Below are 14,647 nucleotides of genomic sequence, written 5' to 3' on the forward strand. Positions count from 1 at the left end.
AGGCCAACTCCATCATCAGAGGTGATCTTCAGACCAACTGCCTAGATCACAGACTGGTGGGCCCTATTGTTTGAAATACAAGGCGAATTTACAGTGTTTGTCCCTGGCTCGAGGATTACATGTATTAGAGCTCTTTTAACGTCTAGGGTTCAAATCGTCCCAGCTGAGCCCTACGAGAAGATTAGGTTTTGGTTTCATAACCGCAGCTTACCTACCGAAACAAAGCGACAAAGGAAAATATAGGGAGTTATTTGATACTCTGGAAGAGTACGAAGGATTATACACGGGCACAAAAAACTTGTATACGTGGCAAGCATCAAGTTAATTAAACTGTCCAAATTGTGGGAATCATTGCAGATAGACCATAGTCATAAATTGATATTCGTTGAGCAATATTTGTCTATGATTAGTAAATACATGCTTGCTGAATGTAGACCGTTGCATATTTTATTTCAACCGTCCAATAAACTTCCATCAATCGTCTAGTCATTGAATCATATTAATGTAAATTTTAGTTCATGATCAATCTGAAACCAATCTAACGATTTTGTGATGTTTGATTTCATTTAATGTTGTAAAAACTGTACGGTTTACTTGTGAACGGTATCAACAACCACACTCTACCAGAGTACTAAAGATTTTCTTAACAATCAAAGGATATTTTCGTCATTTCTGTTCGAGGCGCTTTAAGAATATTTAAAATTCCGGGTAGATCGAGTAATTCCGTCTAAAAAATGGGGCTATTATGGTCATTTTAATCGACGAAAGGGAAATCGCTACAAGGAGTTGCGTGCTCCGGATCAAACCCTTGTAAACCCGGCGAGACGAAGAGAGAGAAAACAAAAAAAAAGAAAAACGAAAAAGAGTTAAACAAAAAAAAAAAAAAGGAGGAGAAAATCGAAGGAAAGAAAGAAAGAAAAAGAAAAGAATAAGGGATTTGAAACTATGGTGGTATCGCAGGGAGTTTTTTGAAGGAGATGAGAAACCATGTCGAAAACCGACGATCCGGAGCGTAATATACCCTGGGGCACTTGGGAGGAGCTCTTGCTAGCGTGCGCCGTTAATCGGCACGGCACGAAGAACTGGGACTCCGTCGCGATGGAAATACAGAACCGCACCTCTTCCCCCCTTATCTTAACCGCGCAGAACTGCAAACAGAAATACCTCGACCTACAGCGGCGATTCGTGGCCGTTGATGATAAAACGGACGGTGGAGATGACGAGTCTGAAAAGGACGATAAAAAGAAGATCCCTTGGCTCGAAGAGCTCCGTAAACTTCGTGTCGCTGAGCTTAGACGCGAGGTTCAGCGATACGACGTTTCGATCGTGTAAAAACTACTCTTTTTGCCCTTTTTTGAGAGATCTGACATTTTAAAAGCGTTATTTTCGATATTTATTTATTTATTTTTGTGTAATACGGTTCCGGTGGGGGTGCGTACGATTATGATCTGCGGTTTTGAGATCTGTATAATTTCGGCCTCTTTTTCCGCAGGTCCCTGCAATTGAAGGTGAAGAAGCTCAAAGAAGAGCGCGAACGGAGCTTGGAAGAGACCGAGAACGGCGATGAAAAAGCAGATCTGGCGAAAGAGGAGACGAAAAACGAAGGAGATACCGAGAAGGAGAAAGATGGGGAGGATGACAGATCCTCACCAGAAAACGTCGACGGAAAGCGGATCTCCGGAGAAGATTCCGACCGCGAGAACCAGTCCTTCAACGAATCGAATTCGACGGATCCGAAAGACAAGCAACGGGAAACAGAGGGGGAGAAGAGGCCGGAAGACGATGCCGGAACCACCGCCGGAAAACCGGATCCGGCTTCCGGCGAGTCGCCGGAGGAGAAAGCGGTTGGTGAGGGGTCATACAACGGAAGCTCTGATACGGTGGCGAAAGGCACCGCGGCCGCGAAGTCCCCGGCTCCGACCCCAGCACCTGACACGGGCGAGTCGGCCGAGTTTCGGGAATCGGTCGCCGAGTCGAAGGGCGAAGGGGTGGAGGGTGCGAAGGAGAGCAGCGACGTGCAGAGTTCGGCGAGCCTGTCGAGGAAGAGGCGCCGGAGAAAGGCCATTTCCGGCAGCAGCTCAGGCGAGGAGCCGGAAGCCGACGATGTTTCTCCGGTCAGCAAACGGATCCCTGTGAAATCCCAACCGTTGGTTGGTTTCCTCGAGATTATCCGATCTCACAAACATGGCTCCGTTTTCGAGCGCCGGCTCGAATGCCAGGTATTTTCCCTGCTCGCGTGTTTTCTCGCGATAAATTGGTAATTTGTCGATATCGTTTTTTTATTTTTCCTTTTTCTCGCGACCGTCCTTTTTCGTCCGTATCGTCAGGAAATAAGCAAGTATTGCCGAGATCAACTCGATCTCGTTTTAAGAATATCGGCTCCGTCTCGGCTAAGTTTTCGCTTGGCTTGGCGGTACTTGTTTGTGGGTCCCAGTAATGAAAGAGTGAAAAAGGCGGTTTTATGAGAAAAAAAAAATAAAACAATTATTATATATATAAATAAAAGAAAATGGAATCATAAATTATAAATTGTGGTAAAAATGAGATTTCCCATTCTTTTGTTTTATCGCGAAGCAATTTCTCTGCTTTTTCCTAATTTCCTTTTTAAAAATTAGAATAGAGAAATAAAATTAATAATCCATTTCTGACTTTTGTTAATTTGTATTTTACCCGTTGGAGATGTAGCCATGAGGATAGAAGATTGGTCACGAGTACCTTGCATGGCATTTATTCGATTTGATCTGCGAAACCCACACGTATCCCTGCTCGCACGCGCACGTGCGAGCCTGCCGTTTGTTTTGTTACGTACGTGCAATGCTGAGGTTGGGTGGCACCATGCAATGACGGGGCCAAAAAGAATCACGCTGGTCCACTCATCAGGGTGGGCAAGGGATGTATGAGGTAAAGGGACGGTCTTTAAAAAAGTTGATAAGGTGGGTCCCACCGATTCTCCTGAATGGGTCATCCTCACAGTGGGTCCTGATGGGATCTAGTTACGTGCTGGATTGGTGTGTCCGACGCGGCGAGGTGAATGGGCAGTGGTAGAGAAGTGTAAATGCGACTCGCGCGAGGAGAGAGAGAAGTGGTCGTTTGTGCCACGCACGGCACGTGTTTGTTACCGTGCTCACTTGTTAGGGCGCGAGGCCACTAATAACCCGGCTCGTTTCCGAAAGTCAAAAAGTCGTTCACGTCAGATTGGACACACGTGCATGTCCCACGTAGCATTAGACAATGAGGGCATTTTCTTTTCCAACCGTCCAATTTTTCCAAGTCCCAGTGGCCCACATGATTATTGGATCTGCCTGATTTTTGGGACATATGCCCCACATTGGCCGCCCGTGATAAGGCGCTCGATCTCTAACAAGTGTGCATGTTGACACGTGCGGAGAAAGGATTCCGTCCCGCTCTTAGCACTTGCATAATATGGATTTGGTGCGTGGTAAACGCTTCTAGATAATTCTACTCGCTCACGGTAAGCGGCAGCCACACGCTTGAGAATCCACTTATGTTCTCAAGCATGTGGCGGCTTACCGGACAGCAGATGGCATGACCCAATTGCGCTGGTGGTCGGCACGGACAGCTCAGATGAAAGACTGAGGCCAAGCTCTCGCGAGTACGGTTAGAAACCTAGTCCCGCAGATAGCCTTCGAATTTCTGTTAAAAATATCTATGGAAATGACGGGCTTATAATAGCACTGACCATCTGGTGGCCCTTGCTGCGAATGGCGAACGGTTAAGAAACCACACTTATTTGATGAGATGATCAGAGCCGTCCAGTAAGTGTTACATAAAACAGATGGATCTGATTCGTCTGTAGAAGGAAGTGAGCCACACCTTGTTGATCACCTGGTTCGAAAATCAGGTCCATAAACTCACGGGAGGACGAAAACGTCAAAAATCAATGGACAGCCGATGGTATTGCTCAGGGTACTGATCTTGCCCGCTAAATGAGTGCACGGGCGTGATTTTCATACCAGCTGATTGGTATCTGTGGCCCACCTTTTACGCGGATAGGATATCCCGCATGTATGAGGAAAGAAACGAATGACTGTAAGTTCACGGACACCACGTACGGCAAGGGCATCTAGATGGACGTTTGATGGAGAGGGGGCCTCTACCATATTCCGGTTTTTTAGGCACCACCGTACAATTTCCATATTCAGCTCACTTTTCTAATGTTTGATAAAAGTTGATGAAATCCAAGCGGTCCATGTTTTCTACGTATTTGATAACATGCGCGAGTACAGACCTTTCTTCTAACGTGTGAGTTGGGACCGAACCCTGACCCTTAACCGTCTCACACGGCGCAAACTAGATGCTTTAAACGGTTGAGAACTTACATCGGAAGACTCAGGACCGTGACTTCGGAGCTTACGTGCACAAAAAAAAAAACACAGGGTGCGCATCGCGCACCATGCGCACTGTGAGAGGATACTTTTCAAATCCCACTTTCCTTCGCTTTTTCCATTTCCCGCGTAGGCGGTAAAACGAGGCCCCGGTCGTCTGATTCTTGTTTTTTCCGACCCGGAAACCGCTTATTTTCGTCGGGAAACCGCCTGAAGTCGCCGCGAAACCGCTTTATGTGTGCAGGAAGGCGGAGATTACCAGAGCATGATTCGTCAGCACGTGGATCTTGAAATGGTGCGGACGAAGCTCGAGGAAGGGCTGTATGCCGATGGCAGCCTCGAATTCTTCCGAGATCTGTTGCTTCTCTTCAACAACGCCATCGTCTTCTTCCCGAAGAATTCGTCCGAACAAGCTGCGGCTACTGCGCTCCGAGCAGTTGTGTCCAAGGAGATGGCCAGATCTATCCCGAAACCATATACGCTGTCCAAGGAGCGGACGCCACCGCCGCGGCCACAGCCATCACTCCCAAAGCCCAACTCAGAGCCGTCCATATCCTTACCTGGAAAGCCGAATTCAACGGGTCCCTTGATCGCCTGTCGGAAGCGCAGCTCGATCTCCTCAAAGGCCCACCCAGCGGTGGCTGCCGAGGTGAAGAGGAAGGAGGCGGTGGAAATCGACAGGAAGCCTGATGCCGCTGATCTCAAGGAACCCGACAACTCATCAGCGAACATGGTGGTGGAGCCGCGGGTTACAAAGAAGAGATCGATGGATAGATCCGCGCCGAGGGGGACGCGGACCAGCAAGACCCGCAGCAACAACATCAACGTCGGTGCCAGGACCTCGAATCCTAGCGTTAATCCCAACCCTAGCCCTAGCTCGAACAGCAATGCAGCTGCGGCGGCGAAAGCTGGTGGGTCGAACGAGAGCTCTGATGGCAAGGCGGAGAAGAAAAATTCGAATTCGGCGTCGGTAGCCAAGAAGCGAAGCGCAGCAAATTTCCTGAACAGAATGAAGCGGAGCCTGTCTTCGAACGGGACGCTGCTGGAGACGTTGAAGGGTTCCGTCGGAAATGGCTCGGGCAGCAACAGCAGGGGAGCAGAGCAGAAGAAAGGCGGGAGAGGAGACAGCCGTAGAGATCAGGGGCACCGGCAGGCATCGGTCGGGAAGCAGGTGCAGGAGCAGAGCAGTCCTGTTGCGGCGAAGAGGAGCGTAGGACGGCCACCGAAACGGGCCACGGCAGCAGCCGCAGCAGCGTCGGCACCCCCATCGAGGCGAGGAAAGGATGCAGTGGAGGCGGAGGCGAAGCCACCCCCAAGGAAGCGTGCGAGGAGGTGATAGTGGCAGGTTGTGTAAATTATGTACTGTTTGAGGTTTATTTTGTAACTGATTATCCTTTTGGTTTAGAAAATCGCTCGTTTTTTTTTTTTTTTTTTTTTGGGTTGGGGGGATGTAAAACGTGTTGATGGAATTAATTAAATTTAACGATGACATGCTGATAGGTGGATTACTTGATTTCATCTTTCGGAGCGTTTGGATTGTTCCACTCATCCATGCCCAATGTTTCGGATGTGGATACGATATGCATTGAATTTTAGATTATTATTATTTTAATCTGTGGAAATTCTAATACATGCATTCAATTTTTATCAAACCCAGTCAAAATTTACACAAGTTTTCAAAATATTTAGATTTATTTTAACCCATTAATTTTTCAATTTTTTATTGTTTCAGATTTCTATAAATTTAAATCCTACGATGAACCGGTTAAATTTGCCTTATCTAGGTGTGCATTCATTATAAAATATTAAATTATTGCCGATCCAGATATTTCAAAGTTTACAAATGGAGGGTGAATAAGAGCTCCACATCAACATCAAGTTGGGGAGTCAATGAGATGCACACGTCTATGCATGTGGTTATGATAATAGCAAAAACTTGTAACCTACCTTCTTCATAAATAGCTTGCAAAGTCACGAAATAATCTTGTAAAATGAAAATGAATTAAAGCACATATAATCAGTCATAAACATTACATATTTTTAGTTTTAAGGATTAATTAACTTCTCATGTATCATTATTTTTATTATTGTCTTGATAAATGGGCCCTGACTTATCATTTGATCTCAATCTGCCTGTGTAAGTTTCTATTACGTCTAACAAAATCCTAAATTTATAATACACATAGGAATTGTTTGTTTTTTAATTCACCTTAATAAATAATTGTAAGTAAATAATAATTATTTACCTATGTAATTAGTATACCATTCTCTAATGCACAGTAAGTTATGGAATCTTTTAAAACCCATTCTACAAACTATAAGTTTAAAATCTTAAAAACTCAACACAACTGGAAATTCAGCCGGGTTGAGTTAAACTTGAAGGCTTAATTCTGTTCAACTCAACATTTAATAATTAAACGAACAATTTAATTAAGGTAATAACAAACACTTAAAAAATAATAAATAATAATATTAAAATATTCAATTTCAAGCATGGAATCAGTTGTCCATCATTGTATATGGCATTGATTAGAGTGACCCACTTGAGTTGAGGGTAATCTTGTCTAGTCGAGTTGTGTGAGGTGGAAGAAGTAGGCAGGCCAACTTAACAAGTTAATCCCAGTCTGAACTTCTCAGCAACTCTCACAGTGGCTTGGCTCGATTTCTCACCCAGTTGAGTTGGCTCAAATTGCATTGGGATGGGGCTCCCGCCAGCCCAAATGGAACAACATAGGATTTTGGGGGCGTGGCTTCGGCTTCGGGTGGGACCCCTGGGTGTGGGGATCATAGTGATGTATATGCTTTAAATCCACACCGTCTAACTATTTGGGCAGCTCATTTTAGGGCATGATTATAAAAGAGAGGGTGAACCAAAATTTAGGTGCACCACGCCACAAAAAGAAGTCATGATTAAATCTCCACCGTTAAAAACTTCATAAATTCCATCGAACGTTTATTTTCCATGCAACATGTTGATAAGGTCACAAAGACCTGGATAAAAAGCCCACACAAATATCATCTTGATATAAGGTATTGTGGCCCACAAGAAGTTTTCTTGGATCAAGCCCTAAAATGAGCTTTCAATACAGATGTACGGCATGGATGTAGTCCCCTACATTACGGTAGGCCCACAGTCAGGGGTCCCACCCACATCGTTGGATGGTGGATCCACCGAATCCGCGCCCGGATTTTGGACGTTTTCCTTTATTCACTGTCTTATATGGCGTGGCCTACCCGATGGTTTTTTTTTTTTTTTTTTAATCCCTGTTTTTTAAAATATCATCCCAGCGGCTGGTCTCACTTCATTCTCCTATTGGATTGAATAAATACAACATTATGGGCCGTGCTATGAAAAAAATGTTCAAAAACAGTGGATTTAAGTGGTGGTCCACGTGATGGTTGGTCTGGAAGACCCTTTTAAATGGATTGGGATGCCATGACAAGAAGAGTTTTTTGATACTTGGCTGTGTATGACGTTTGATATGCACGCACTTATAAATGGTACGCATGCCATACATAAACTCAATTTAAACCAATTAAATCGTACAATCCACTGTTGTTAAATTAAAATGTGAAAATCAGGTTGTTTGGACAATCCTAGCCTCTGATTCGTTGACCTTAGTTTTCTGAAACAAGACCATTCAATAATATTCACTTAGAACCGTCCAAAAAATTGACTGCAATCCAATATTTCAATCATTAAATTAAAGAAAATTTTGGTTCATGTTATATCTAAGTAAGTTCCCATAATTTGGACGGTTTACTTTGAATGATTTATATGAAAAGTAATAAATTTCTAAATAATTTTTACCTGCCTGCTTATTATCCATGTCCCCGTCAGAGTGTCAATGTATTTCCCGTGACCTTGAATGGTATCATCCGGCCCCCGTCGGAATTGGAAGATCTTTTGGTTTCAATTTTCTTCTCGGGAGATGACACAGTGCACCAGAAGAACTGTAATATGGTAGATCTATATCTCCATAGGACATGTAGAAGAGTGATGAGATAATCAGGACCGTCCCTTTTCAAGGCCCCCAAACATGGATGCTTTATGTATCAAAAAAAGTTCTATTAGACAATTCTATACGTCTGATACTTGCTATTAAACTGACGGTGAAAGACAAAACAGTTAACGGTCACACATGCTTCTGGATAAACCGTATGTAAAAAAGAATGGATAGGATTTTCTCCTGATATTTATTTATAAACCGTAAGCCGCCGGTAATATGGGTGGACCCGGTTGACACATCACCCTGCCACCTGTCCTGCGTAGAGATGGCTCTGCTATGTTACGGTTCTTCTGGTTGTACCGTATCACCTGAATTTTCGGTCTGACTTTTGTCCCCACGCGTACGGATATTTTAAGACTATTCGCGCGAGGATTGATTGAAGATAGATTATTTGCCACGAGGGATCACAGGAGCAAGTCTGGCCCGTCCGTGAACATGCTCTGGTCGAATAATCAGGCTGGCCCACTCACGTAGCCGTCGACACCTCTTTATGGAAAGTCGGTGGGTCGGAAAAATATCAACGGTCTCCAGCTAGCATGCATGTCATCCCCGCATTAGTGGATCGGCCTGATTTGGGCGTGGTTTTCTTCACTGGACCCCACCTGATGAATGGAAGATGTGCCACGTTGGCAAGCGTGGTTCTTTTTTCCTATCCATTAACCGTTTCTCACACCGTCACACGAATGTACTCGTTAGACGTCAGCCAATTCCACACGCGTGTGGAAACGAGAACATGTAGATGCGGGAAATGTGCAAATATGAGACACGTGTGTAAGATCTGAGTTTTCCTTGTGGTTGGGGATAATGCTCAGATCTCCTTGAATAGTCAGAAAACTTTCGCTCTTAAGGTGGGGCCCAACATACAAAGTAAATTGACGGTTGTTGCTGCCGTTGTCTGCCATTCATTTGTTTTGATATTCTATGGCTCTTCTAAGCTGTTTTTAGTGGAACACAATCTAGACGTTGTATTGAATCTGATAGAAAGCTCAGATCTCAGACACGTGTAACATTGCTTGGCCTTTTTATGCGTGTGGGTATCTACGGCGCCCATACGCTCGTGGAATCTGCTGAGCTCTAGTGGGCTTTATATTCCCCTCCATTTGGTTGATATCCTGACCATTCTCGTTGATAGATACAGCCTTTTCCTCCTACTTTTTAAAATATTGCAGTACAACTTAATATAAAATAGGAGGGACACCGCTTCGGTGGATCCCTGACTGTAGGGCCCACCTTGATGTATTTTCCTTACATCCATTCCGTTCATACGTTTTCAAAGATCATTTCAAGGTAATATCCAGAAACTAAAGCAGATCCAAATCTATGGTGGACCAAGCCACAGGAAACAATGGTGATTGAATTCCCACCATTAAAAACTTCTCGACATCCACCGGAATATTAATTTTTCATCCAACCTGTTGATAAGCTCACATAGGCCTGGATGAAGGTAATATAAAAATATCATCTTGATCCAAAACTCTTAAGGACCACAAGAAGTTTTTATTGGGCAATCACCACTGTTTCCTGAGATGTGGTCCTCCTGAGATTTAAATCTTCTTCATATTTAGTATCATGCCCAACAATAATCTGTCAAAACGTATGGACGGCGTGATTGTATGGAAGATACATCAAGGTGGCCCCACAGTCAGGGATACACCGAAGCCGGGTCCATATAAGGGAGCTTTGCTAGTTGTACATACGTGTAAAATACGTGGTTTCATAAGGATTGAAATGGCATTCTTTTAGGATACATCACCTGTGCGTGTAAAGTCGGGTCAGCAGAGCTAAAATGACTTGAACATGAGCTCACCTGAAAATTGATTGGACCATCTACATGAGGCCCGAGCCCCGCCCCTGGTTGAACACAGCTTTGGGGATGGCTGCCTCAAAAAATCTTTAAAATTGGAAAATACTAGAATCTTAAATCTATGGTCTAAAAGGCAACGGTCAAGGTGACAGCCCATATTCATCAAAACTGTTAAATAATCTTGTAAACGGTTTAGATCACAGAACACGGTCCTGATCTAACGGATATAATCCGGACGTATCTTATAATGTGCCACGTGTTTGAGATCTGAGCTTTCAATCAGGTGCAGCATGCGATTTGTATCTTCCTACACAAAAGACAGGTTACTTCACACTTACGTGGCCACAACATGTCAAACAAATGAACGGCTACGAAAAAATAAAATAAAAAAACTATCGAGTACTTTTTTTGTGAGTTGTGGCCCACGAAAGGGTTAAATTATCTTATTTTTAGGCAGGAGATCCAAGCATCATTTTCAAATATTTCATGGAAAGCTGAGATCTCATGCACGTGTTTCATATTTGCAAGCGTGCCCTCTTGTGACTGTGTATGGTTCTCGCACGCTTGGAGTACTTATTTTTTGGATTTATTGAGAGGAATGCAGCTCCATGAAAGTTCTGTAGAGCTCCGTCATCGTGGCACTCGCTTGGAATATATTTCTGGTGATCGGGACCTCTGATCTGGTGGGACACCATGTATATGGTCTATGGAGCCCAAAATTCGAGTGATTGGACAACTATGACCACTTATTTCTCATTAATTTCGCTAATTAAATGAGGACCGTTGTTTTTTAAAATATAGCTATCCATGGAAGCTGTCCTTGTCAAGGACGCGGATTGCGTACTACCCCCGCCCGTCCCTAGCTCCCAACGGGCAGTTCTGTGGACGGGCCCGCCGTGATGTATCTTTACATCCAAGCCGTTTATCATTTTTCTCAGATTATTTTAAGACATCAAAACAAAAATGAAGGAGATCCAACGGTCAAATGGACCACACTACATATGACTCTTGCATTTAATGCAACTCACATTTAATGCTTTGTGCATTTTAATGCAACCAAGCTTATCATTTGGTGTGGTCCAGTTTACCGTTGGATCTAGCGTATTTTTGTTTTGATTCCTTAAAATAATGTGAGAAAAGAGATTTACGGCATGGATGTACAGATACATCAAGGTGGGCCCGCCAACAGAACTGCCCATTGCGGGCCAGGGACGAGTGGGGGTAGTACGCAATCTGCGTCCCCTTATCAATAGGCGCGTCTCCACATACATCTTTTTATTAGGTCATACAGTCCCAGATGAAGGGGAAAAACAAAAATCATCTCTATCCAAAACTTTAATGGCCCCCAAAATGTTTCTCATGGTTGACACTCATTCAACACTCTTTCCTGTAATGTCGTCCATTTTAAATCGGGTTATAACTCATTTTTGGTGTCATGCCGTAAAAGGGTCTTTAAAAATAAATTAACGGCATGGATGAAACATACATCATGGTGGGGTCCACAGAGCACCGACCATCAGCCATTGGCTGGTGTAAGGGGGAGTAGCCAATCCATTCCCGAATGAGACAGTTACAAAGCTGAATTGCATCCGCCACGGAAAAAGGTGAGGATTGGGCGCTTAGCATTAAATACTTTTTGGTGTTTATACAAGTTTTCGATCAAGGTAATATTTATATTTTCACTTTTTTCATGTTTGTAATTACTCAAGACGGACGCGGATTAGATACCGACGGGTCGAGCAGCGAGTCGGCTATGAAGTGACGTCACTAAGTTCCGTGGGCTCCATTACTATGTATGTGTTATATTGGCACCTCCCGTCCATTTTGAAATATCATTTCAAGTCATGAGCCAAAAAGAATAAGACAAATAAAAACCTATAATGGACCTCACCGTTGAAATTATCCAAAGGCCCCCTACTGTTGTTCAAAAGTTGAAAAAGACGTAAAATAAAAGAAAACACAAATATAAGCTTGATCAAAAACTTTTGTAGCCTGAAGTTTTTAACGGTGGCCTCATTGTCCCCACTGTTTTCTAGGCTGGGCCTATTGGAGCTTTGGATTTAACTTATTCTTTGAATATTGCCATAAAATCCTTCCAAATAAATGGAAGGTGTGGATACAAATCGTAGATCATGGAGGGGCCTATGGAACTTGGTGACGTCGCTTTAGTAGCGACTCTCGCCACTCAACCTGTCAGTGGCTAATCCACGCCCCTCAAGACACATCACAGTGGGCCGTAAAAGGTTTCAAATGTTGACATCATGGTCCCACCATTTTCTATAATGGGTCGACTTGAGCTATGGATCTGCTTTAGTTTTGAGCTAATGTCTTAAAATGATCTCGTCGAATGAATGGACCGTAGGGATACAGCACATACACATGGCGACATCACTTCGCCGTCGGTAGTTGAAAAGAATTATTTTAACCGTACTTTGACTTTGTACACTATGGCTCACCTTGAAAGTAAAAGGGCCATGACGCAGAAGATCAAACCATTAACTCCGACTCAATGAAAAGCTCCAGTCTCCCGCGTGTTCTAAATTGGCTTCAGCCCCAATTCTCATTGGATTGCTTCCTACCTCACCCTGTCTCTAATCATGTACGGGTAGAACTGTTATCCGTACCTTTTATCAAATAAGCTTAAGGTATGAACCTAAAAATGAAACAGATAAGTGGACCACACCAAATAATAAGCTTGGGTTATATTAAATGTATAAAGCATTAAATGTAAAAGTCATGTGTGGGTGTGGTCAACTTGAGCATTTGATCTGCCTCATTTTAAAGCTGATGTATGGCGTATGTAAATAGATACATCACGGTGGACACCCACAGAGATCTACCCTTCCGTGGCTCTAGATGCGCAGGGTAGGATGCAATCTGCGTCCTATCCCATTTGTACCCCACCCATTGAATCGGTTTGTTTTTTTAAGTCACGAGGTCAGACCCGATTTTTAAACGGGTTGACCTTTGAACTTCCGAGAGTCTTCCAACATAATGGTTGCCAGATCTGTGAGATTTTTGGGTTTGGCCCACCCACAGGGATCATTACATGTTGAGCGGTGCATGATGCCACTCTGAAAATGACCGCACTTGGAAAAGTCTTGCCCTCCAACAGCGGGTCGCACTGGCTCGTCTAATGTGGACCGTTGGAAAGTCTTTGTAAAACGTCCATTTTTTTTTTATACAGCGTACATCCGCCTGCCTGATAACTGTACTGTCAATGATTCATTTATATATATATATATATATCGTCATCTTCACAATGGGGCCTAACTTTTGAGATGTTCATACGTGTGAAACGGTACACTGAGGTCTTGGGATCGATTCCTATATGGGGTGTTCGAAGTGTGAACTTACGGCGGGTGTACTAACAAGCTAACAAAAAAAGCGTGAAACGGTGTGCTTTTTCGCAAATGGATATAGACCGTGTGGCAAACCTGTACGAGAGCTCTTTGTTTTATTCTTTTTGTTTTTGGGTTAGCTTGTTAGTACACACCGACTGTCAGTACACTCCACTGTTCGAGAGCTCTATATCTCACCCGTGTTTTATAATTGCCTGGGAGATCGCTTGTGGTCGTGGGTGGTAGCTCTCCTCGAAGTGTATGGGTCTGATGTTTGCTGGCTTCATTCTTCCTTGTTGCGTTTCCATTCGTCACTTGCCTAATGGAGGGATAACGTGATCCAGACCGTTCATCTCGTACATAACTCCTTTACAGGCCACGTGGCAGTATCTTCCATGCAGATATTTGCCGTCCGTACAATGTAGTGCCCGAAACAACGGTCCGCGTTTCAGCACCTTTACACGGAAAGTGCATCAATATCTTTCTTTTTTTTCTTTTTTTTTTTGGTATTGCGCATCAATGGTGGGGCCCACTAATTGTCTAGTCCGGACCCTTTTTTTTTTTGTTAGAAAAACTTTAATTCTCCGGCAGAAAGGAATGATACGCATGCAGTTGGAAATTACTCAGAAATCACAGACGTGGCATATCATTACTCTAAGTAAACCGTCCAATTTATTGGACCCTGTGTTTGATGTATCATTATTGAAAAATTAATCTTATTTAATAATCTAATATCAGATTAGCTGACGCTTATTGGACGGTTAGGATGAAAAATATCCAAATTTCCTATATCGTAAACAAGTATTCACGAATCAGAGATTAAGATTGTTCAAGCAATCTTATCGTGGAATGTGACATGGCCGCAGTGGTTGCAAAATCTAGTCGATTTATGTGAGTTAATGTATGCCACGTGTGGTGCCTGTATATCAAGCGTCGTACGCAGAGTATCACCTTAAAAAAAAAAAAAAATTTATTTTTATGCAGGTGACCTGGACGGTTCCGAGTTTAAGCATGTGTCGCAATTACGTGTTGCCACGTGTATGATCACGGTTAGCAATGGGGAGTTATTTGATACTCTGGCTGCCCATAAAGCTTGATATTCAGGCACTTGCAATTGGTACCCCTCCCTAAAATTAGCTCAAACCA

General features: G+C 43.6%; 1 protein-coding gene across 1 annotated transcript; it reads left to right on the forward strand.

Moving 5' to 3' along the window:
* Window positions 1-791: 791 nt before the first annotated feature.
* LOC131219623 (uncharacterized) lies at window positions 792-5,835 on the forward strand. The gene is made up of 3 exons (XM_058214865.1): window positions 792-1,328; window positions 1,493-2,219; window positions 4,591-5,835. Exons 1-3 carry the CDS (start codon window positions 988-990, stop codon window positions 5,680-5,682), a joined length of 2,160 nt encoding a protein of 719 aa, XP_058070848.1. The 5' UTR covers window positions 792-987; the 3' UTR covers window positions 5,683-5,835.
* Window positions 5,836-14,647: the final 8,812 nt, after the last annotated feature.

Source organism: Magnolia sinica, chromosome 1 (genome assembly GCF_029962835.1).
Source record: "Magnolia sinica isolate HGM2019 chromosome 1, MsV1, whole genome shotgun sequence".
Lineage (NCBI taxonomy): Eukaryota > Viridiplantae > Streptophyta > Magnoliopsida > Magnoliales > Magnoliaceae > Magnolia > Magnolia sinica.